The 26,741-nt window shown below is 44.8% G+C and overlaps 1 protein-coding gene across 1 annotated transcript in view; it reads left to right on the top strand.

Moving 5' to 3' along the window:
* Positions 1-7,590: 7,590 nt before the first annotated feature.
* The window catches only part of SLC41A1 (solute carrier family 41 member 1), a 54,880-nt gene continuing 35,729 nt past the window's right edge, over positions 7,591-26,741 (top strand). The window contains exons 1-2 of the mRNA XM_044286280.1: positions 7,591-7,640; positions 12,791-13,553. Coding sequence (XP_044142215.1) covers positions 13,182-13,553 — 372 coding nt within the window. The 5' untranslated portion in view covers positions 7,591-7,640; positions 12,791-13,181. The remainder of the gene's footprint in view (positions 7,641-12,790; positions 13,554-26,741) is intronic.

The following is a 26,741-nucleotide window of genomic DNA, read 5'->3' as shown; positions in this document are numbered from 1 at the left end:
TCCACTCCAACTATAGAAAGTATAACAGCCGACAATCGAGTAGCCAACACCTTAGCTAAAATCTTAGCATCAGAATTAATTAGCGATATCGGCCTATAAGAGCTGCATTGGTCCGGAGGCTTCCCAGGGTTTGTGGATCACTACTATAGTAGCTTCCCGAAATGATGTCGGCAATTCTCCTGTTTCGAACGCATGCGCGAACATATTACAGAGTCTCGAACTCCCATCCTCAATTTGAAAAGCATACCATTCCACTGGAAAGCCATCCGGACCAGGAGCCTTACCCCCTGACATAGATGAAATTGCCGTCTGGATCTCTTGTTGCGTTATGGGCGCATCCTAACATCTGCTGATCCGAACGAGACAGCTGTGGCAAGGGAATGGCATCTAAAAACCACAAGGTATCCTCAGGTAACTTAGGCGGCTCTGGAGGCATAAAGGGCCGAGTAATATGTAACAAATTGGGCACTAATATCCTCCGGCGATGTGCATAACTCCCCTGCATCACTCCGAATGCCCGCCACCACCGCTTGCGGTGTTTCCACTCTAGCAATGATACGCTAATGCCTTCCCGCTCTTATCTCCTTCCGCGAAACAATTCTGTTTCAGGGACAGTAGACGTTTCTGCGTATATTCAGTTAAATGCAAGGCATACTGTCTCTGTATGGAGAGCCATTCGGACTGATGAACTGGCGTGGGGTCATCCACATATTCTTTTTCAGCTATCGCTAGTTTCTCCTCCAGCTGTACTCTAGTGACAGTTAGTTCTAGTCTGTGGGCTGCTACTGCCGCTATTACAATCCCCCTCAACACCGCCTTAGACACATCCCATTCCACCAAAGGGTTAGAGGATCCCTCATTCTCTGCCCAAAATGTTGAAATGCCCTCAACACAAGCTACCCACACCGGAAGGACCTCCAGCCATTTGGGATTAAGTCTCCAGACAGGGCGTGGCCTACCAACCGGAAGCCTAAGCACTACCTGCAGGGGTGCATGATCAGAGATTCCCCTTGGCAAGTATTCCGCCTCCCTCACCCACTGAATGCCCGCCTGGTTCGCAAAGGCCAGATCAATGCGAGACATAGAATGAATCGAGGCTGAATGACAGGAATACTGTCTGGCCATAGGATGGAGTCCTCTCCAAATTTCATATAAGTTATTCGCCTGTGCCCAATGTTGGAGCGTCGGCACATGTCTAGCAGTCGGTCGAAGCCTGTCCAGCTGGGCATCCAGTGTAGCGTTAAAATCCCCTAGCATGAAAAGGGGAGCCACCAGAAGAACAGCTACACAAGTCATAATTTGGTCTAACAATTCCCTCGCAAACGGCGGCGGTACATATACGGCAACCAGTATAACCCCATGACCCCAGATAGTGGCCTGCAGTAGGACATATTTCCCTGACGGATCAATGTGCACGGAGATCAGCTGAAAGGGAAGAGACTTACTGACCAGTACCGAAACTCCCCTAGCATAGTTGGAGTAAGTTGCGTGATACACAGGACCCACCCACGGCCTCTTAATAGATAGCACCCTTCGCCCCCGAAGATGAGTTTCCTGAAAAACAAGAATATCCGGCTTATACTTTTTAACATAATTAAACACCAAAGCTCTTTTGATCCTATCATTCAGACCTCTCACATTCCAGGAGATTATCTTACATCTCGCCATCCTGTCCGGAGATACATGGACCAATCAATACCCGTGTCACTGTCGCACTCACACACACACACGTACAAGACAAGTTGAACAATGAACATACCCATGCCTACCCCACCCTGCCTAGACTTCCCCAACCTGTCTAAGCTCCTGGAGCCCTAAACTTGACAAACTAACGTAGGTCTATCTTGAGTACTCAGAACTCATTAGCAGAAAATCAATATAGCAATTGTTCACTACAGGTACATCACCTTGAACGGAGCTCACCCCTGATAGTAGTAAGCTATTAAATTGCAACATATAATCCTGCCTGCCCCAGCCTAGGAGCTAACTAAAAAACAATGCCCCCCAGTTCAGGCAGAATAAACTCTTAACGCCAACAATGTCATCTTCTCCGTCGCAGCCATCATCCCGGGTGCGTATGATCAAGCCAGTCCATGGCCTCCTCTGGCGTTTGAAAAATTTGGCACGGTCGCCCTCCTGGATCCGCAGTCTGGACGGATATATCATGGCGTACTTCAGCTCCAACTCACGGAGGCGAGCTCGAACTGCAGCAAACTGGCGACGTTGCTTCTGGACTTCCGCCGTGAAGTCGGGATAGAAGGAAATCCTGGTGTTATCCACTTGAATATCTTTCTTGCGTCTGGCTGCTGCTAATATAGCGTCTCTATCCCTGTAATTCAGGAGCCGTATTATAAAAGGTCTAGGAGCGGCACCCAGCGGCAAGGGTCTGGTTGGAATCCTGTGCGCCCTCTCAACCACAAAGCTTGTAGACAAATCAATGGGAGACAAAACAGATCGGATCAGCTGTTCAGCATAGCTTTCAGGAGAGGAACCCTCTATTCTCTCAGGCAGACCCAGGATCCTCACATTATTTCTCCTATTGCGATTTTCCGCATCTTCCACCCTGGCAAGCAGGGTTTTAACTTGTTGCTGTAAGGTTCTGGTCGTTGCGGTAGTCGCATTCACAGAGTCTTCCACCTCTCCCAAGCGGCGCTCCACCTCACTGGCCCGCTCTCTCATCTTTTCCATATCATGATGAAGGCAATTAACATCACTTTGCAGATGATCAATTTTAGCAGTCAATGTCGTCTGACACTTCGCTATTGCCGCCATTATCTTATCCACAGGGGACTCAGAGGCCCCAGAGACATCCAGCTCTATATCAGTTTGACTAGTACCGTCCACAAATTCTTTTGCAGATGTAGAGCAAGCGAGAGAAGCGGTTTTGCGGCCCATCAGTTTAATAGCGCCTAATGGTAAAAGACACTGGAGTGTCAGGCAAGGGAGACAGCTCACACACTGGCTTAAACAGCAGAGTCTCTTACAGACAAAAGTCCGCCCACCAGGAGATAGATTGATAAAATATGGGATTAGCAGCTAAAGCTTCGGTGTTGCCCTTAAAGAGAGAGGGCTATAGGGAATCCACATACCAGGAGCACTCTCCCCAGCCAAGCTCCTTCTGCAGCCACCGGCGTTCAGCCACGTGCGCTCCTTTCCCTGCAGCAAGATGGCGGGCGTCACACTCCACACTGCCCAGCAAAGCTCCCGGTAAGAGGCCCGAGGCAAATATTCAGCGGTAGCTTACCGCGACTCCACAGCTCACTCCGGCGCCTAACACCGACGGGTTCCGGCTCCCTGCTGCTGCGTCCTGCTGGGGGACACCGCTCCTCACCTCCCCAAGATGGCCGTCCTCCGCTACCCCAAGAGGAAGGTAGGGAAAGTCACACTCTCCGTTCCACAGGAAACGCAGTCTGTGCTCCGGGGTACTCCTGTACTCCAGGGGAGAATAACAGAGCAGGCTGAGGTGGATAAAACACAGGGTACACTGGCAATTTCAGGATATTAGCAGGATGGCAGGGGAGCTCCACAGGGATGCGTCCTCACTCCATGCCCAGCAGACCACGCCCCCTATGAGATAATAGTTTAATTGGTACCATTTTGGGGCACATAGGACTTTTTGGTCACTTGGTATTACACTTTTTGTGATGTAAAGGGATAAAAAAATTGCTTTTTAGCACAGTTTTTATTTTATTGTTTTTACGGTGTTCACTAAGTGAATTGGATCACGTGATATTTTTTATAGCAGGTTGTTACGGACGCGGCGATACCTAATATGTCTATTTTTTTTATTTTATCTCAGTTTTACACAATAAAAGCATTTTAAAAAATCTCCATTTTCTTAAAGCCATATATTTTTTTGGGGGGGACGATTGTCTTAGATAGGGTCTCATTTTTTGCAGGATGAGGTGACTGTTTGATTAGTACTTTTTTATCACTTTTTATACCATTTTTTGGGAAGTGAAGTGAGCAAACTTGCAATTCCATCATAGTTTTTCTTTTTTGTTTATGCCGATCACCGTGCGGTAAGAGTAACATGATCCTTTTATAGATCAGGTCGTTACGGACCCGGCGATACTAAACATGTTTACAGTTTTTTTAATTTTAACTAATTATATGTGTGGATATAGGAAGAAGTACGATTTTATTTTTTACACTTTTTGGACTCAGACCCACTTGGTTCTTGAAGATCTGATGGCTCTACAATACACTGCAGTACACAGCTACGAACCGCGGCATGGAAGAGGTTAAATGGCCGACATCAGTGCCAGCATATTACAGCTGACACTCTGCAACTGCTCCTGCCATCCTGAAAGAGAGAAAGGGGAGGGATGAGGGGAGGACCCGCTGCCGGCAGGCAATCCTGACAATAATTGCGGCAGGAGAGGGGGGATTCGCTGCCGCTGGAGGGGGGGGGGGGGGGGTCATTCAAACAGAACCTTTCAGCCGGCATTAGGATCGTCTGATTGACTAGTCTGTACAGACCAGCACTGTCTCCGTGTCTGCAGACATGGTAACAGCTTGCTGCCATGACAAAGCTGTAGGTCATGGAGGCTTAGGACAGTGCAGTCCATGACGTACAGGTATGTCATGGTGGCTTAAAGGCTAAAAGGCACATTTACTATTTGCAACATTTTCAAAAGTCGTAAAAATGTTGCATCTCCACACCAGGGAGTACTTTTACAGACATAGCACCACATTGCACTTGTGCCAAATATATTATTAAGGTATGCTATTTCATAACTTTTGCGCAACCTCACAAAGACAGATTTAGAACTGAACCCCCCCCCCAAGGTGTTCTATTTCTGGGGGTCTGTCTGATAGAACCACCAGAACGGGCTTCCACAAGTGCTGAACTGACCCCTGAGAATATGGCAGTCTATCATTCACCACTCCACTCACTTCCATGGGACTTCTGTGTAAAGTAATTGCATAGAAGTAAATGGAGCTTTGGACACTGGGTCACTTTTTGGGGGTTTCCACTGTATGGGGGTCCCTCAAGGTCTTTTCAAATGCAACATGGTGCCCAAAATTTATGCTAGCAAAATCTGCCCTCCAAAAGCTATATGGTGCTCCTTCCCTTGAGCCCTTCTGTGTGCCCATACAGAAGTTTATGACCACATATTTGGTGTTGCTATATTCAGCACAAAATGGGTCACAAATTGTGGAAGCTTTCTCTCTTGTTATTCCTTGTGAAAATGAACAATCTGGGGGCTAAAGCAACATTTTATTGGAAAAAAACATAATTTTCCCCATTCACAGCCAAGTGGCTTTTAAAATCTATGAAATGCATGTATGGGTCAAAGCCCTCACTACACCCCTTGATACATTCCTTGAAGGGTGTCGTTTCCAAAATGGGGTCATCTTTTGTTGGTTTCCACTGTAGGGGTACCTTAGGTAGTGATGTCCGGACCATGAGCGAATCGTTCTTTTGAATCGATTCAGTTCACTGAACCGGAAGAGTCGATTCCTCTGACTGAGCTGATCCGAGTGAAACAGCTCAGTCAGATTAGCATAGAGGCAGCAACAGGCAGTGTAATAGGAGCCGGCAGTGGATGCTAGCCCCGCCCCTCCAACCAATCAGAGGCAGCCAGCAGTCCAGCACTGACTCACAGCACAGGGGAGTCGTGCAGGGACTCAGAGAATCATCTGAGTTTATTAGTTAAAAGAATCGAATGAGTCAGAGACGTGTCACTGAGTCCCTGCCAGGCTTCCTGCTCTGCGGCTCCCTGTCTCCCGACAAGTCCGTGGGGGGTGGGGGGTGGGGGGTGGTTGTATAGTATTGCATGTAGCAGAGCTGTGTGTGTATAGGGTGCTATGGGGGGGTATAGTATTGCATGTAGCAGAGCTGTGTGTATAGGGTGCTATAGTATTGCATGTAGCAGAGCTGTGTGTGTATAGGGTGCTATAGGGGGGTATAGAATTGCATGTAGCAGAGCTGTGTGTGTATAGGGTGCTATAGGGGGGTATAGTATTGCATGTAGCAAAGCTGTGTGTGTATAGGGTGCATGTAGCAGAGTAGGAAGCCTGGCAGGGACTCGGTGACACGTCTCTGACTCATTCGATTCTTTTAACTAATAAACTCAGATGATTCTCTGAGTCCCTGCACGACTCCCCTGTGCTGTGAGTCAGTGCTGGACTGCTGGCTGCCTCTGATTGGTTGGAGGGCGGGGAGGGGCGGGGCTAGCTTCCACTGTAGGCTCCGGTGACAGGATTCTTTTAACTAATAAACTCTTAGACAATTATCTAAATCCCTGCAATAACTATACAGTGTAATTACATCCCAGTCTGCTCCACTGCACTCACTGCAGCAGAGCTGTGTTTGCCAGGAGCGAGTCCCTTCAGACCTTCGGTTCACTTGAGAGCCGACTCAGCAAGTGAACCGAAGATCCGATTCATGAATCGGTTCTTTTGAATGAACTGATTCAAATGAATCGATTCATGAAAAAAATCCGAACTTCCCATCTCTAACCTCAGGGTGTCTTCAAATGCAACATGGCACCCAAAAACCATTCCAGCAAAATCTGCACTCCAAAAACAATCTGGCGCTCCTTCCCTTCAGAGCCCTGTGGTGTGCCCCTAGAGCAGTTATAACCAGTTTCTGTATACTGCAGAATCAGGGTAATAAACATTTAGGTTTGTTTGGCTATTAACCCTTGTTGTGTTACAGGAACAAATGTATTAAAATGTGAAATTTGCAAATAAGGGAAATTTTAAAACTTAACCTCCATTTCCCGTTGAAACCCCTAAAGCGTTAACAAAGTTTGTAAAATCAATTTTGAATAACTTGAGGGGTGTAGTTTCTAAAATGCTACGAGTGGTTTCTATTACGTAAGCCCCTTAAGTGACTTCATAACCAAATTGGTCCTTAAAAAAAAAGTGGGTTTTGGAAATTTTCTTCACAATTTGAAAAACTGCTTTTAAAATTGTAAGCCTTCTAACGTCCCAAAAAAGAAAATAACATTTACAAAATGATGCCGACATATGGTGAATGTTAACAAATTGTGAATTTTTCCAAATTTTCCTCAATTTTTTTTTCTTTTTAAATAAAGGTAAACCATATTGACTCAAATTAACCCCTAATGTGAAGTACGATGTGTCACAAGAAAACTGTCTCAGAATCGGTTGGATATATAAAGGCATTAGAAAATTATTACCACATAAAGTGACACCTCAGATTTGCACAATTTGGCTGTGTCCTGCAGGTACAAATTGGCTATGTCTGAAATTGGTTAAAAAAAAGTCCCTACACTATTAAAACTTCACACCAGTGCAGACAATAAAGCCCTGTAAGACCTGACTGACAACCTATACTAATATCACCCATCCAGTCTATCACGTCTGCTGCTTCCATGTAAAGTTCCACAACCTCAACGGTTCACGAAAAGGCGCACAATTCTTCCCCCAATCCTGACACGTGGCTCTTCTGCTGAGTATTCATTGGCTGAGGCTGCTGTCAATCTCACTCCCTGAGGTTTCCGCCCATTCGTTGCGGATCCCACCAATCCCCGGTGAGCTTTACCTTCGATTCCTCTGCTCATTGGCTAGGACGGGTTCAGAGCTCTGACGTCATGGGGAAGTTAAAGTGCTGCTGATAAAGTGAAGTGTTGCAGTGCTGGAGCTGCGGATGACGGGGAGGGAAGGTGAGTGCTGCGGTCTGCTGAGCGGATGGTTTCAATGACTGGTAGTGTAATATGTGTATATGGTGGTCACTCCTTTATTTCCTGTAGGAGCGGGTACAGTGCTGCTGACACTAGGCAGCTCTATTATACAGGACCCGGCTGGCAGCGGGTTGTTTCCCGCAATCGGGGTAGTTTGGGAAATTGTGCGGGTTTTGTACTGATGTCATCGGGTCGTTCGTGTTCCCCGGGTGCTGGGTGTTCGGGCCTCCCGCAGCCTTTCGGGGGTTCGGTGGCTGATCCTCCATGTGATCGGACGCCCAGGCTTCAGTGTCTGCGCTGTACAATGGCACACACAGCTCTGCAGTCCTGTCTCACCACCTGGTCCTAGAGGTACCGCACGGTCTGGGGGCTGCTGCCTGCTTACGCCGGTGGTAATGTAGGTACCTGTCAAGGCTTTTCTATTTAGTTTTTGGTTAGGGGCTGGAGGAGCTTCTCTGTAGCAGCCCCGTAGAGAGGAATGGCGTGTGCCTGCACAGGTGACATCATCAATGTCGCTTCAGAGACTGGGGGGCTTTCTTATGGTGGTAGAAAACAAACACCGGTGTTCTTAAATCTCCTACTAATTGCCTGCTCCTTAGAAGAGGTGAGAGCTGCATTTACAGGCAGCAATCCTCTCCCCTGTCATTGCTTGTCCCCACAGAGTGATTGTTACACAGTACAACCTGCTGCCCTGAACTTGTAGGCGCCTTCAGTTCTGATTCTTATACCCTATGAAGAAGAGTTTGCTTGTTCATCGGGCCACTGGCAGCACCTTTAGGCTAGGCCGCTAGGGCTACACAATGACCTCTTATTTTTGTAATGCTAGTCCATGGATTCTTATGCGACTGTCGTGTTGCATGTCCCGTGTCAGTGTGACACAATGCACTATCATCACAAAAAATGTTGCGTAACATAAATATTGCAGTGTAGTTGTACCCTTTAAGAACACTCCTTCCCAATAATGCCCAGTGTGAACAGGCCTTAAAGGCAATGTGTCCTCAGAAAATTCCCTATTGGCAAAGTGCAGGAGAGTTGGTCAAAGTGCATCCACACACCGTGTTAAAAGAAAAAAAAATCCACAGCGGGAACTGACCAGCAGTGCAGATTTTAAAGGGTTTTCCAGGATTTTTATACTGATAAACAATCCTGGACAGCTGTTTGAGAAGGCACCAGTACTCCTGTGAGTGCCGCGGCCTTCTCCGTGCTCACCAGGCACAGCGCTGTACATTGTATAGCGGCTGTGTTTGGTATCGCAACTCATGCCCATTTACTTCTATGGGGCTGAGCTGCGGCTAAGTCATGTGACTGAACGTGTCATCACTGCCCTGGGGAAAGCTGTGAGAAGGCCACGGCACTAATGTGAGTGCCACAGCCTTCTCGAACAGCTGATCAGCGGGACCCCCACCGATCAGATACTGATGTGTTGTCCTGAGGATAGGTCATCAGTATTAACATGTCAGAAGACCCCCTTTAAGTGCAGATCTATCAGCAGACTTGTACTTATAAAACTGTCTGACTTGTTGGATCTGTGTTGGTCCCATGTTCATATCTGCCCACATTGCTGAGAAAAGGGATGTTCCACTTTTACAGGGCGAGGTGTGATGACTTTTTCACTGCCTGGTCCTGTCAGAGCCTCTAGGTGTAACAGTAACGCCCCTGTTGCTCCTAGACGCTCATTTGCATATAATAAAACATCACTTCTCAGCAATGCGGGTACATATGTACATGGGACCAGCACAGATGCCTTCATCTGCCAAGTGCCCATGTAACAGGTCAGCCAGCTTCATGGGTACAAATCTGCTGACAGATGCCCTTTAAAGGGGTATTCCACCAAATTAAAGGCTTGTACGGAGATCCTATACTTTCACACAAGCGTTTTTACTGGATCCGGCAGGGATCTGAAAAAAACGCTTCAGTTACTGATAATACAACCATCTGCATCCATTATGAACGGATCCGTTTGTATTATCTTTAACATAGCCAAGACGTATCAGTCATGAGCTCCATTGAAAGTCAATAGGGGACAGATCCGTTTTCTATTGTCAGATTGTGTCAGAGAAAACGGATCCGTCCCGGTTGACTTGCATTGTGGGTCTTGCTCCGCATCCCATGGCTGAAAGCAAACCGCAACATGCTGTGGTTTGCTCTCCGGTATGAGAACGGAATGCATTGCATTCTGTTCAGTTACGTTTTGTCCCTGTTGACAATGAATGGGGACAAAAGGGAAGCATTTTTTTCAGGTATTGAGACCCTATGATGGATTTCAATACCAGAAAGTAGCCTAACCTCACTGATGCCCTCCTGCGGCTGTTCCCACAGTATTGGGGTCCCTGCTGCCCTCCACTTCCCGCTCCTGTCCCAACATGGCTGGGAATGGCACTCTGCCAGACACCGGCTGCAGTGATTAGCTGTACTTTATAAGACTCCACATGGATCCGCAGTGTTCACCTGGCTTCTATGTGCTTCCCCTGCGGACACTGGATTGGCAAAGCTTTCCTTTTCATCTCAAAAGGGAGAGCGAGATGCATCTCCGACACTCGAGATTCTTGAGCTGTCACTTCTGCCATTGTCAGGCATTAGGAGAAAGCAGCCTGTCAGCGGGAGTGTTCCTTCATATATCTTCTACATGAGTCGTAAACCATGATTATCAGCGCTGTTATCTTATTCTAGCCACTGTCTGATATACAGCTGATATTGAACACTACCGCCAGCACTTTCATGCTGTGTGTGTAATATATATATATATATATATATATATATATATATATATATATATATATATATATTTATTACACACACCTACTGATGGAGATGATCCGCATATACTGAATTTCATATTCATTTTTTGTTGGCCCAACATCCCTGTTAAAGTAAAAGGGCAAAGCGCCTGTGAAGTCTACACTTCAGTCTCTTCTCCTTAAGGCCTCATACACACACACACACACAATTTGCGGTCCCCAATTCACAGGCACCATCTGTGCAGTATCCGCAGACGGATCCAGACTAGGGATGAACGAACTTCTGGTTTTAAGTTCGGCATACAAGGTTCAAGTTATCTAAGAATTCCGTTATGGATTCCGCTACCTTGGACCATAAGTTTTGACTTGAATGGGTCCGTGAACCGTCCGTACTGCAAAAAAATAAATAAAAATAGAACATGTTCTATTTATTTTGTGGTGCGAAGGCACAGAGAGAAACCGCTTAGAAGCACTCAAGTGAATGGGTCTGCATCCGTGATACGGTGCGCGCACGGCCAGACAACGGATGTGTGCGTGAGGTCTAATTGAAATACATAAACAGCACAACTGTTGGTATGTTTAAGGGTACAGCCACACAATCTGGTTTCTGGATGAAGTTTTGAAAGCCATAATCGGAGAGAAAGTATTAAGAACACATACTACTTAAACCCAACCCCTGCAGTGCTCCTAGTATATGTAATGGCCCTCATTGTGCCCCCAGTATAAATTATGCTCCCAGTATACTGCCAACAGAAAACCCCATAATTTTAACATGGTGTAACCATTAGAAACCGTCCTATTGATTTCAGTGCGGTCTGATCGGCTGTGAAAATAGCCAGAAATAGGACTCTGCATGCAAATTATGCTGGGAGAGAAGGATTTGGCAAAAATGTTTTATTTTTTCATTTGATCCACTTGTTCTCCCGGCAGATAAGTTGACTTGAGCTTGTATATGTATGGAGCAGTAAGGAGAGATGGCTGACGGCTGAACAGTTATTGAAAGTGTATTGGTAGAGTAAGGGATTGTCCAGGATATTTATATGGGCCAGTTCACACAATGGATTTTGGCATGGTTTTACACGTGTTTTCCATGCCAAAAAACTCCTCTACATGCCATTCAAACATCGTTCTGTCTTGTAGCAGAATCCATTCTGATTCTCCCGTTGAAATGAATGGGAAGCTGGAAAAAAACACACGAAAACCAGTGCGGATTCCACTCAGATTTGTTTTCAGTGCATTTTCAAAATCGGTCATGTGAAAATCCCCCTGTTAATGATCTATCCTTAGGATAGGCTTCAATATTTGAAAGGCTGGATCCAACCCCTGTCAATCAGCCGTTCCCTATTAGTTGGCTACTACTGGGCTCCTGCCATTCACTTCAGTGGGAGCTGCGCTGCATTTACCAGCTGCATCCACTACACAACGGTTAGAGCTGTGTAGTTCTGGTGCCAGAGCTACACTGATCGGCGATGGTGCCCCCGTTGCGCAGGTTTCGATGGCTTAGGGCTTATTCCCACGACCGTATGGTCGCCGTACCCGTGCTGCGGACTGCAAATAGCGGTGGGCAGTGCACGGGTACCGGCTGTGTGAACTCCGTGCTGCAGTGCGGAACCATTGACTTAAGTGATCCTTGCCTCCGCTCCGAAAAAAGATGGGACATGTTTGCCATATTTTGCGGATCGTGAACCCATTCAAGTCAATTGTCTTGATCTGCAACATAGAGTTCACACTGTCGGTGCCTGTGTATTGTGGACCCATATGGTTGTGTGAATGAGCCCTTATTCTGAGAATAAACCATCAGTATCTTGGAAAGCCTTTTAAAGGGAGCCTGTCATCAACTTTATGTTGATCTCACTGAGGGCAGCATAAATTGGTGACAGCAATGCTTTCTGATGTCAGCGGTGTGCCACTCATGAGATAAATGTAAGTGGTTGCTGAGAACAAGCATCATAATCATTACAGACCAGGCTTTGAAAAGAGTCAGATCTACCTGAGAAGAGTCCTGGTTATTCATCATCTCCTGCTCTCACCATCTGCTGCTGATTGGCAGATCTCTCCTAGAGAGAAAACTCGGTAGGAGACTGTCATCAACAGGTGGGCAGGAGAGCAGGAATTCATGAATAACCAGGACTCTTCTCAAGTGGCCGTGACCTTTTTTTTTTTTTGTTTTTTTTTTTTGGGCTGGACTGCAATGGTTGTGATGTTGGTTCTCGTTAACCACTTACTTTTAGCTCATCAGTGGCACACCGCTGACATCAGCATTTCTGTCACTAATTTATGCTGCCCTCAGTGAGATCAGCATAAAGTTGATGACAGGTTCACTTTTAAGATTTTTTTTTTTTTTGCAGATATTGCTGGTCCTAACTTTAATGGTATTTTCTTTTACTTCCCCAGACTGAATTTGCCCCGGAATATCTGTGAGATGACGTGTGTGTGACGTCTGCATTCTTGGTCCAGGCTAACCAGTTACCCATCCCTGCTCATTTTGACAACACCCATTTACTTTTTTTTTTTTTAACTCTATCTTTTAAATGAAATACATTGGCTAAGCTTGATCATTATTTGCCTGCTTCATCTCTCAGGTTCATGTGTTAATATTCTGTCGAGCAGACACCTTGAATTTTCACACTTACCTCATCATATCTAAGTGATTAATGGGGAGCGACTGTGTCTCTTTAGTTTTGAAAGCCGTTGAGGGCGAAGAGCATTTTGGAGGGCTCTTCCCAGATTGCAGACGAGTGTCACCTTATTATTTGGACTAAAGACAGTCTTAGAGGTCACCACAATGCCACCTGTTTCTGAACACAGAGATGATGGTGCTGCCACGAACATTGTCCATTCTGCTTTGGCGAGCCAGCACAACTTGGATGTAGATAACAGTCCTCTCATGGTGAACCCAAATTTTTTGGAGCCGGATGAAACTGAGGCAGTGGTCATAGGTTCCCGTGCAAATACCAAAGGTGTGCAAGAAGAGGATGCTTTACTGGAGAATGGTAGCCAGAGCACAGAGAGTGAAGATCCAAATATTGAGCCTTCGTGTGAGGCTGTGGTGCCACTGAAAGAAACGTCTTTTTCCATTGGCCTCCAAGTTCTGTTTCCCTTCTTATTGGCGGGATTTGGGATGGTGGCTGCAGGGATGGTTCTCGACATAGTGCAGGTAAGATGTTACGCAGTATGATACCTGTAGAGAAGGCTGGCGAGTGTTCTGATATCTATCATGTCGTTGAATTCTATTTCTGCCTTCTCATCTTCGTCCTCATTAGGACACCAAGTTTAGAATTGTGTATTGTAACTTTTTATGTTTGTAAGGAGCTGAAAAGAATTATGGTCAATTATAGTGTTATGTCAGTCTTTGCATGAAGACCTATGTGGAATGCTTGAGCAGAACTTCAAGTAACAGAAACAGGCTAGAAGCCTTTGAAGGCCTCATGCACACGGCCGTGGCCGTATTGCGGCCCACGAACGGTGGGTTGGCAATCCACGGCTGCAGGCCATATGCGGAACACAATCACGGAACCCCCGAAGCACTACGGAGTGCTTCTGTGGTGTTTCTTTCCATTGTTCCGCACCGCAAATAAAGATGACATGTCAGACCATGGACCCATTCAAGTTGAATGGGTCCGGTCCACTGCACGGATGTTGCCCGTGCATTGGGGACCGCAATTGCTCATTTGGAGTCAGGTCTCTGACTTTTTTTCCTTCCCCTCCCAGCTTGAACATCAGATCCAAGCCTGCTTGAAGCCCTTCTGGAGGACCCCCGCCCTAGGACACGGCATCATTGCTGACATTACGTCTACAGGGCAGGGTCCAGGATAATGAGCAGAACACTGTCCTGAGAGCCAAGGTCACTAATGATGTGTCGATAGGGTAGAGCCTTACAAGCCTTTCCATGCCTCAGATGTTGATATGAAGTCATGGGGAGAAGGAATTAACACAGTAGAAAAAAAGCGGTGCAGGAAAATGGGGCATTGCACATATGCAATCGCTATTTGTAAATGATAACGTGTTGTTTCCTGTCAATTGATACTAAAAATTGCAAAACTAGAATACCCCTTTAAATGGGTTGCCAGTACACTTAAAAGTTTTGAAATGCTCCGCGGCCAATCGCAGTCTTCAGCGGTCTAATTCAGGGATTGGCTGTAGCAGTGATTTTCTGTATACCTACATTTCGCTGCTGCCACCAGAAGCGGCAAGAGCAAGGGGGGAGTATGATAATTTAAAGGGAACCTGTCACAGGGATTTTGTGTATAGAGCTGAGGACATGGGTTGCTAGATGGCCGCTAGCACATCCGCAATACCCAGTCCCATAGCTCTGTGTGCTTTTATTGTGTAAACAAACCAATTTGATACATATGCAAATTAACCTGAGATGAGTCCTGTACATGAGAGAAGTCAGGGACAGGACTCATCTCAGGTTTATTTGCATATGCTTTCAATCGTTTTTTTTTTTGTTTTTTTTTTACACAATAAAAGCACACAGAGCTATGGGGACTGGGTATTGCAGATGTGCTCGGGGCGATCTAGCAGCCCATGTCCTCAGCTCTATACCCCAAATCCAGATGACAGGTTCCCTTTAACTTGTCCCAGATTTGTAATTATCCTGGACAACCGTTTTAAAATAGTTGGCAATTTTGCTCTTGTGTGACTAGGCTCCTTTTTAATATGTTAATATCTAAAACTGTGCCCAGCTAAAGAATTATAGTTGTTACTGTTGGCTGTCACATATTTAGCAGCTTAACATTCTTGGTTTATTAATCCCATTAAAAGGTGCAGCAGTTACTACTTGGTGGTTTAATTTACGTGTGTTTAAGCCCTTGTTCTTACTTCCATATTTCACGGATGTGTGCTGTCTGCATTTTCTATGGACCCATTAATATAAATTTCTCTGTTCACTTATCACACAGTAAAAAAAAAAATCATGAATACGTTAAAGACCGACTTTGGTCTGTGATGTGGATCAAACGTGCCCATTGAAGTCTAAGGGTCAGTAAAAATGATTGTCTTTCACAGAAGACAGATAGGAAATGCTTGAAATTTAATTTTCAGCTGAGCAACTTCTGTGGATTACGTCCTTTTCCCAAAATAAAGTAAAAAAAAATTGTCAAAAGTAGGGAAAGCATATTGGGTATCGCCGTGTCTGGCTCGACCTAACCCCTCAGGTGAAAAATAAAATAAACTGTGGTAAAAAAACTTTTGGCACCTTACATCACTAAAAGTGCAACACCAAGCGATCAAAAGGCATATGCCCCCCCAAAATAGTACCAATCTAACGGTCGCCTCATCCCGCAAAAAATGAGCCCCTACCTAAGGCTACTTTCACACTAGCGTTCGTCGGTCCGCTCGTGAGCTCCGTTTGAAGGGGCTCACGGGGCGGACCCGAACGCCTCCGTCCAGCCCTGATGCAGTCTGAATGGAGCGGATCCGCTCAGACTGCATCAGTCTGGCGGCGTTCAGCCTCCGCACGGCCAGGCGGACACCCGAACGCTGCTTGCAGCGTTCAGCTGTCCGCCTGGCCGTGCGGAGGCGAGCGGATCCGTTCAGACTTACAATGTAAGTCAATGGGAACGGATCCGCTTGAAGATGACACCATATGGCTCAATCTTCAAGCGGATCCGTCCCCCATTGACTTTACATTGAAAGTCTGAACGGATCCGCTCAGGCATCTTGCGCACTTTTTTCTAAGTTATTAATGCAGACGGATCCGTACTGAATGGAGCCTCCGTCTGCATTAATATGATCGGATCCGTTCAGAACTGATCCGATCAAGCGCAAGTGTGAAAGTAGCCTAAGACAGTCACCCAAAAAAAAAAACTATGGCTCTCAGACTATTGAGACACTAAAACATTATTTTCTAAAATGCTTTTGTGTTAAATGTAAAAAAGTAGACATATTGGGTATTGCCACGTCCATAACGACTGCCTCTATAAAATTATCACATGACTTAACCCCTCAGAAAAAATAAAAATGAAAAAGTAGTCCTATTTGTAAATAATAACAAAAAATAAACTCTGCCAAAACTGCTATTTCTTGTTACTTTGCCTCACAAAAAGTGTAATATAGAGCAACCAAAAATCGTATGTACCCTAAAATAGAACCAACAATCCCGTAGTTTCCAAAATGGGGTCACATTTTTGGAGTATCTAGGGGTGCATCGGGGGTTTTAAATGTGACATGGCAGCTTAAAATTATCCCAGTGAAATCTGCCTTGCAAAAACCAATATGGGGTGTAAACTACAGAATCGGGGCAATAAATAAATATTGAGTTCTGTTTGGCTGTTAATCCTTGCTTTGGCAGATTTTCCATTTGAATCAATTTTTTCCAGTAACAAAGTGAAATTCTGAAATGTCATCTCCATTTTCCATAAATTCTTGTGGAACACCTAAAGGGTTAACAAAGGTTGTAAAATCAGTTTTGAATACCTTGAGGGGTTTAGTTTAAAAAATGGGGTTATGGTTTCTATTATGTAAGCCCCACAAAGTGACTTCAGACCTCAACTAGTCCTTTTTTAAAGGGGGTTTTGGGGAAAAAAAAATTGAGAAATTTCAAGATTTGCTTCTAAGCCTTCTAATGTGCCCAAAAATAAAATGGCCTAAAATGATCCAAACATGAAGTGGACATATGGGGAATGTAAAGTAATAACTATTTTTGGAGGTATTACTATCTATTTTAAAAGTAGAGAAATTGAAATTTGCTAAAAAATTTGTGACGAGAAAATCTTAGAATTTCCTGGATAAGTAAAAGCGTTTTTAAAGTTTATCACCACAAAGTGACACATGCAGATGTGCTTCTAAATCCCCAGTAGAGCAGTGCATTAAGCTCGTCAGTCAAGTACTTGCGTAAATCAAGCTGGATAAATCTTATCTGCTGTAAGGGTTACAGTAGTAGTCAAAGTAGCCTCTCCTCCACCCCCTTTTCAAGTGTACTTGGAATTGTCATCTGTGGAGGTCAGTTAACCATACTGTGCCTCAAATTTTACACAGTGGTTGTTCCATGTTGTATAGAGACATTGGGCCAGATTTATCATTAGCTCAAGTCAGAATAATGGAGTGAAAGTCGCAAAAAATGCGCAAACGCTACAACTGCGCACAAATTTGCGGGTTTTTTTTTTCTGCTCTGCACTATGTTCGCCAGTTTTCTGAAAGTGGGTGTGTTTTCTTATGTAAATTAATCTCTAGACAGATTTACTATTGGGACTATTTAAAAAGTCACTAAAAAATGAGCAATCTCACTCCAGTGAGGACCATGCTCATCTTATGAGACTTTTTAATAGAACATGCGACTTTTTTGTAAAGATGTACGACTTTTGTAAAGCTGCTTACTGACAAACTGCTACCGTGAAACCACATTTACAGTCTTAAAGGGCCGATCATAAATCTGACATGGCTAAAACTGACTTTAGCCATATGTGAAAGTGGAGTGAGCTGTCAGTCATGATAAATATGGCCCATTGTATCTGTGGGAATATGATGGTGTTCATCTAATGGTTTATTGCTGTACACAAGTAAGTGACGTTAATTTTATCTTTTGACAGTGGCACCTATCCAAGGGTTGGATAAAGTAGCCAGAAACCGTTCTTGGAGTTGAGGTGTTGGATTCAGAAAACATAAGCCAGTATAAGTAGCTGAGCAACTTTTGACAAGAGACAGATTGTGATGGCTAGGCAACTCTAACACGCCTGGTCTTGTGGGGTATTCCAGTATGTAGTGGTTAGTACCTACTAAAACTAGTCCAAGGAAGTACGACTGGTAAATAGGTGACATTGGACAGCTCAGTGGTTAGCACTGGTGTCTTGCAGTTCTGGGGTCCTAGGTTCAAATCCGACCTGGGACAACATCTCCATTAAGTTTGTATGTTCTCAGTGTTTGCGTAGGTTTCCTCCCACACTCCAAAGACATACTGATGGGGCACAATGGGGCTTTGTGATTGTGAGCCCCATTTGGCACAGTTGGATGCTAATGTCTGTAAAGCACTATGGAATATAGTAGCGCTATAGAAGTGCATAAAATAAATAACTAGTTATGGGTAGTTGAGGATCGTTGATGCGCATGAGGCTTGAAGGCTAGTCTGTCAGCTTTAATCCTACTGTTGAAAAGAAAATGTTGGCTATGATAGAAAGTCGTCGGAACATACAGAATCACCACGTGTAGCTGCAGACCGGTCACTGCCCATGCTAACCCCTGTCTACCGCTAAAAGCACCTACATTGGGCATGTGAGGAGCAGAACTAGAGTATGGAGCAATGGAAGGTGACCTGGTCTTTGAAACTAGCCTCCAAATTCTCCAGATCTCCTTGGTCTGATCAGTATCCATGGGATGTGCTAGAAGAACAAGCCCGATCTATGGAGACACATCCTCATGACTTAAAGGGGTTGTCCAGGATTTAAAAATGTGTATGGTTTCTTTCAAAAACATAATTGACGTGTGTTTGCAGCTCTGCTGTATTGACATGAATAGGGCTGCAATAACGCACAAGGTGTGGCACCACAGTGGATGTGTAGAAAAAAATCTGTAGCAGAAATTTGCCCAAAGTGAGGAATTTAAATCTGACACTTGTTAGTTTATGCGTGTAGTTATGAGTGTAGATATTACACATTGATGAGCACACAGAGATTGCATTTTTTACAGTCCGTTACAGTAGGTTTACATCTGTTAGGGCATTGTGGTAGTATGTAACGATAGAGGAGCATGCTACCTCTATTACCGAATTCGGCACGGCCCGGATCTGGTGGTGTCCGGCTCTTCTGGATATGATAGTTTCGGTAGTCTACTCTTCTGCAGGAACTGACTAGCAGAATGCCCTAACAGAGGTGTAAACCTGATAATCCGGCATGAGACAACAGTGGGTACTGCCATGTGCACATATGTTAATGTTGGTGTCTGCACCTTGTGCCCAGGAGGTGTGTGTGTGTGTGTGTGTGTGTGTGTGTATATAAGGGGAGAGGTTTAGGACTGCGTTTACGTGTGTGTGTGTGTTTGGCCTCATGCACACGACAGTATTTTTTTCACGGTCCACAAAAAACGGGGTCCGTGATCCGTTTTTTCGTCCGTGGGTCTTCCTTGATTTTTGGAGGATCCACAGACATGAGAAAAAAGTAGTTTTGGTGTCCGCCTGGCTGCGCGGAGCCAAACGGATCCGTCCTGAATTACAAATCAAGTCAATGGGGATGGATCCGTTTGACGTTGACACAATATGGTGCCATTTCAAACGGATCCGTCCCCATTGACTTTCAATGTAAAGTCTGGAGTCCCTTTTATACCATCGGATCGGAGTTTTCTCCAATCCGATGGTATATTTTAACTTGAAGCGTTCCCATCACCATGGGAACACCTCTGTTAGAATATACTGTTGGATATGAGTTTGATCGTGAAAACTCATTTCCGACAGTATATTCTAACAGAGGCGTTCCCATGGTGATGGGGACGCTTCTAGTTAGAATATACTACAAACTGTGTATATGACTGCTGCCTGGCAGCACCCGATCTCTTACAGGGGGCCGTGATCAGCACAATTAACCCCTCAGGTGCTGCACCTGAGGGGTTAATTGTGCTGATCACGGCCCCCTGTAAGAGATCGGGTGCTGCCAGGCAGCAGTCATGTACACAGTTTGTAGTATATTCTAACACAGAGGTGTTCCCATGGTGATGGGGACGCTTCTAGTTAGAATATACTGTCGGAAATGAGTTTTCACGATCAAACTCATATCCAACAGTATATTCTAACAGAGGCGTTCCCATGGTGACCCCCTCCCTCCGTCTAATCGCTGGGGCTCCGATCGATAACTATGGCAACCAGGACGCTACTGCAGCCCTGGTTGCCATGGTTACTTAGCAATTGGGAGAGGGGAGACCGCACACTGGGCACCAATGTTGTTAATGCTATAGAGGGAGGGATGGGGGGGCGCACACTGTGCCACCAACAAATTATTAGAATAGAGGGAGGAAGGGGGGGGGGGGGGGGGGGGGAGAACGCACACTGTGCCACCAACTAATTATTACAATAGAGGGAGGGGGGGGAGGCCGCACTGGCCACCAATGATATTCAAACTGGGGGGGGGGGGAGGGGGGGGGGGGGGGAGAGAGAAAGTCTGCTGCCTGGCAGCCCTGATCTCTGACAGGGGAATATGATGGTACAATTAACCCCTTCAGGTGCCGCACCCTTCTCCCCAGTTTGAATATCATTGGTGGCCAGCGCTTCTGTGTTAGAATATACTGTCGGATATGAGTTTTCACGAAGGATCTTTGGATCCGTCTGTATGAAAGTAACCTACGGCCACGGATGCCAATCTTGTGTGCATCCGTGTTCTTTCACGGACCCATTGTGACTTGAATGGGTCCGTGAACCGTTGTCCGTCAAAAAAATAGGACAGGTCATATTTTTTTGACTGACAGGATACACTGATCACGGTCTCGGCTGCAAAACGGTGCATTTTCCGATTTTTCCACAGGCCCATTGAAAGTCAATGGATCCGCGGGGAAAAAAACGGCACAATGGCCACGGATGCACACAACGGTCGTGTGCATGAGGCCTTTGTGTCCAGTGGGACTTGGGGTGATTATCTGACGCTGCTCCAGGGTATGCTGGATTATCAGAATTTTTATGTACATGGTTTGTGATTGACTCCATTACATAAACTACTGATCATATTACCCTTCCAGCACTGTCCATTAGACCACACTGCTCTTAAGTTTCTCTTCATCTGATTTTTTTTTTTTTTTTTTTTTTTTTTTTAAATCCAGGGTTTAACCCTAAATTGGGTATGGAAATTGTTATCCTGCAACAGGTTTGATATTAGAATATAATAGAGAAATGACTTTTGAATGTGTCTGTCTATGAATGCCGTGCGGTGTATCTTACTTGCTAATACCGGCTGAGCTTTATTGGCAACAGCTTTGCATTTTAATCCGGGGATGAGATGATCGTGATCTGTGCCTTCCAGGAGCTCCCCTCCACCCATGGGTGAAATAAGACTCTTCCTGCTCTACTAAATGACGGGGACAGTTGGCTCCGTGTCCTTTTCAGAAACATGTGCTGCCTAAACATGGAGGGGAATATTCATCCTCGTGGTGTCCTTTCTACACTTCTATCATCCTGCATGTGAGTGCTGTACTGTAGGCAACTGAAAAATGTTGTGTAGGTGAGGCAGGCTTGTGTTTTTGTTTTTTTTTTTTGTTTTTTTTTTTTGCAGTCTTGGGTCTTGTTAAGGGAAATGTGTCACCAAAATTTTTTTTTTTTTTTTTTTTTTTCCTGCCAGTTAAAACCAGATAGTAACATCCTCTTACCATTCGATTTATTGAACATGATTATAGGGGTGGCAATCTTGCCTGAGCAGTTCTTAACAGCATTATGAAAATTGCGGCAGCCCCATGGGCCAGACACGATGGACAGGAGGGGACCCTATTGACTACTGTGGGAGAGTTTTCTAGGCATGCTCTGTGACCTGTGCATAGGTCTTTGTACAAGGAAGTAATAGATGAGCTTTGAATGTTGCCTATTGGGGATCCTGTCTTATCTATACACAGAGGTGATATTTCCTTATCTTTACAGGCAGAATTAGAAAGGCAAGTAAGTAGGTAACTGCAGTAAAGTGATCTGTACAAAGAAGTGGTGCCTATTAGGCTTAGGAGCCGGTGTGAAAACAGCAAAACTTTATGGTTTTTGTTTAAATATAGATATTGACCGGAAAATGAATAACGTCAAAAAATGCTTTCAAAATTTTAAACATGACCTAAACAATAGGTTATTTTCTGATGATTCATTCCCTTTAAATGAGTTTGACATCATTAGGTTTTTAGCCTTTGGCTTTAAAAAAAAAGAACCCGTAACCATGAAATGCAGTGCAACCTGCCAGCAGCATGTTGTAGAGAAGCGGCTGAGCAGATTGTGTAATTTTGTGGGAAAAGATTCTGCAAAATTTGTAACTTGCACATTTTTATTTCTGCTCTCTGACTTCATTGAACACTGGGTCCGTCTTGTCATCAGTCTATGTATACATGCTTATGACGAGAATGCTATTGAGAAATCTCGAGGTGCTGCTTCTCAGGCAGCCAGTGAAAATCCCTTAGACTGCAATGGAATTCTATTGCAGTCTATGGTACAAGCGACCAGATGATCACTTGTACAAGTCCCCTAAAGTACAGTAAAAAAAATAAAAATTAAAAAAAAATTAAAATTGCCCAGTTTTACACATAAAAATAAACATTGGTATTTTCGTGTGCCAGAAACATTAAAATATAATGTAATTATTTTTTTCCTCCCAGAATAAAAACTGGTCAAAAAGTGTTATGTAAAATAGTACCAGCAAAAGTACAGCTCGCCCTGCAAAAAAAAATACCGTATTTTTCGCCCTATAAGACGCACCTAGGTTTTTGGGGAGGGAAATAAGAATTTTTTTTTTTTTAACCAAAAGGTGTGCTGTGTGTTTGGTGGGTTTGGAACTAATGGTGGTCTGTGGATCGCACAATTACTGGGGATCTGTGGATGACTGGCACTGTTACGGGGGGGGGGGGGCGGATCTGTGGCTGGCACTGTTACGGGGGGGGCGGATCTGTGGCTGGCACTGTTATATATGTGCCATCCACAGACCCCCCCCCCCCCCCCCCCATAACAGTAAACAAAAAAAATATTTAAAAAATGATGGCTAAGGCTACTTTCACACTTGCGTTCAGAGCGGATACGTCTGTGGTCTGCACAGACGGATCCGCTCCTATAATGCAGACCATGGGATCCGTTCAGAATGGATCCGTCTGCATTATAGCTTAGAAAAAATTCTAAGTGTGAAAGTTGCTCAGACGGATCCGTCCAGACTTTACATTGAAAGTCAATGGGGGACGGATCCGTTTGAAATTGAGCCATATTGTGTCAACTGCAAATGGATCCGTCCCCATTGACTTACATTGTAAGTCTGGATGGATCCGTTTGCCTCCGCACAGCCAGGCGGACACCCAAACGCTGCAAGCAGCGTTCAGGTGCCCGCCTGCTGAGCGGCGGACAAACACTGCCAGACTGATGCATTCTGAGCGGATCCGCATCCACTCAGAATGCATTAGGGCAGTACGGATGCGTTCGGGGCCACTTGTGAGAGCCTTCAAACGGAACTCTCAAGCGGAGCCCCGAACGCTAGTGTGAAAGTAGCCTAAACTCTGTATTTATGAAGCATCTGCACGATTTGTATGATATGAATGTAAAAAAATTAGCTGGTCTTCAAAGTTTGTCCCAAGAATGCATTATGGTTCTACAAGCATACTATTATCATGGTCTTTTTATAGTAGCTCATTGTATAATGTTACCACCTTTTGGCAGCGCAATTAGAACTGGATGTCCGTGAGGTGCCCCATCTGACCTCTTCCATGAGTACATTTGTTTTGCCTTCAATCTCCCTGTAAGGGCTCATGCACATGACAGAGTGGCTTTTTCAGGGTTTTTTTTTTTTTTTTTTTCTGAACCATTGAAATGAATAGTCCAGTATATGTACCGCATACTAAACTAAAAAAAAAGGCCAGTATACTGAACGCAAAATACTGTCGTGTGCATGAGCCCTCAGAATTTGTATTAAAGGTGACAGCTCTTCAGGCCTGACGCTATAAAGGCAGACCAAGCTGCTGCCTTAGGGCATAGAGACAAGTGGGGTATAAAAAAACTTTATAAATCACTTGCACCGCTCCGCCTTCATCTATCCAGGCCTGGCGCTGCTTTCTTGCTGTGATCTTGCGGGATCATGCGACGCATGCTGGAAGGTGGGATTGTGGGAGGCTGCGAGGAAGAGCAAGACGGCGGGAGCGGAGCAGTCTCGCTCTCAAAGCGTGGTAAGTATTTATTTTTATTTTTTAAATGTGCACACCACTGCCTGGCTTCATAACTCGCACAGGACCCAAGGTTTCTGAGCAGAACATTGCCCAGAACACCATATAAGCTCTGTAGGCTTTCTTTCTCCCTATGATGCATCCTGGTGTCATCACTTGCCCAGCTAAATGACAAATATCCAACCAACTGTTCACCTGTTGTAAAAAAAAAAAAAAATATATATATATATATATATATATATATATATATGCAGCACCACTGTCTGTAAGGTGTAAACAGAGTGCCAGTAGGCAATCCACCTCCAAAAATGTATAAAAATAAGAAATTCTGCAGCACATCCAGGTAGTAAGAAGGTAAAAAAAGGCTTTATTCACCAAGCATGCAACGTTTCAATCCTCTCAATGGGATTTTCCTCAAGCAGTGACCCATTGAGAGGATTGAAACGTTGCATGCTTGGTGAATAAAGCCTTTTTTTTTTTTTTTTTTTTTTGTCCCTCTGTGGGACACTCTGTATTGAACTATCAGCATCTTGCATAGTGAGCTGACAGTTGCCTAGGAGATCCAGCCTGCTGGCTGGATCTCCTGGGCTTCCATGGCTATCAGGCTCCTATGCCTGTGTAAGGCATCAGAGCTACAATGGCAACCATCGACCCCCTGTCACAATAACGCGGGGGGACAATAGTCAACGGGAGACCCTTCCTCTGTATACCCTCACGTGCCGCGGTCAGTGGCATGTGAAAGGGTTAATCCACTGGCATTGTCGCATACAGAAATACAGGTGGATGCAGCAGGGGCTCGGCTATCAGTAACAGCCGGGCCCGTGCTGTGGGTTAAAGGTGGCTTGCACCTTTTTGATATAAGTTTAAACAAATTGCACTTTTGCGTTGTAATAGTTTTGTGTTGTGTTTGGTGTGTTTTTTGTGTGTTCATTATTTTTTTTATTTTATTTTTTGTGTAAATGTGCGCAATTTACACCATTATTGATGGATGTCCCCCAAAGTTCCTAAATCTAGTTGCTCCAAACTGTGCCACATTTTGCACCAAAATGTATGTGCACTCACATTGTGTGTGTGTACGGACTTCTTAGCTATATGATTAGATAAATTATTTTGTTTGACTGCACCTTCTGCAAAATCTTTGAGAAGTTGTCTTGTCTAGAATACATGCCATTGGTCTTTAGTTTGTTTTTAGTTATTTTCTTAGACTTGTAAAACCAGATTGACATGAAAAACACAAGTCTAAACAATCTTTTCTTCAGACTAACCCATAAAGGGAGTGTCAACAGAAAATGACCTATTGTTTATAGGGACACTGACAGGCCCAATTAGCATATTTAGGTATATATATGTCAGTACAGGTCTTATAAAGTCTATTAAAATGATCTAAGTATCCCCCCCCTGTCCACCGCCGCCCAGCGAAGTGAATATTGATGAGCTGGGCGGGGCTTCAGAACGGCAGTTGGGAGCGGCTGGCTGGGCGCATTTTGAGATGAAACGCCGCCCCTTGGGCAGATTGGTGACCAGACAAGCAGGTTATAAAACTTTATATTTCAGTATTTATAAGGTGGACAGGGGGGATACTTAGATGAGAGATCGAGAGAGAGAGATACCATCACTTGTCCCCATACATACTCATTTGCCGGCAGCAGATGGTGATTATACAGCACCATTTGCTGCCGGCAAACTATTTTTAAGCACGGGCAGCCAATGGCAGGCTGTGATGCTAGGGTAGGCTCTTGTATTCCTCTATTTCTGGCTTTCTTATGTAGAGGAATTTTTAATACTGTATAATTGCTATGGTTGTACCTCTGTTTGGTACCAAAGCAATCAGTGTTGTTTACAAGGAAGTGGCTTGTGGGCATTTCAGGGATTTGCAAACTCTGTGCCAAATCTATATTTGAGGCTTTGAAATGTTAAAACAGGGCGTTTGTCAGAATACTCTGTACATTTACTGTGTGCAATGTTCCTTGATGATCTGCCCTTTTCTACATTCTTGAGACTTAATGTCAAACCAAATGCCATTCATTGTATACTTAAAAATGAGGGTCGTGGAATGTTTTGGTTTTATTTTAATTTTTTGTAATGGTGCTTTGGGGGGGTCATTTTGATGGGATGACCAATGTTTTGCTCCTATTATGAAGGTGCAGGTGCACACAGGCATCTGCAGACATACAGATCTAATGTATCAGCTTAAAACAAGGTTTTATACTGAGAGATCCAAGCGACCTTGGTAGCTCTGGAAATGATTAGCAAATTGCAGCCTAATGGAAGATTATGCAACTATGAACATATCTGGAACATATTAGGAAGTTCTGGTTATCTCAAAAGTTCCACCTTTGCTCTGACATCTGTGCTTTTTTTTTATTTTTTCTGCTCCCTGCCTCTTGCACACGAACGCTGTGCATTGGGGATCGCAATTTGCGGTCCCCAATGCACGGGCAGCATCTATGCGGCGGCCGGGCGGATCAAGACCCATTCAACTTGAATGGGTCTGTGATCCATCCACGCCGCGGTGCGGAGGCACGGACAAACGCCACGGAAGCAC

Source organism: Bufo gargarizans, chromosome 3 (assembly GCF_014858855.1).
Source record: "Bufo gargarizans isolate SCDJY-AF-19 chromosome 3, ASM1485885v1, whole genome shotgun sequence".
NCBI classification, from domain to species: Eukaryota; Metazoa; Chordata; class Amphibia; order Anura; family Bufonidae; genus Bufo; species Bufo gargarizans.
This window is presented reverse-complemented; position numbering and strand designations above follow the sequence as displayed.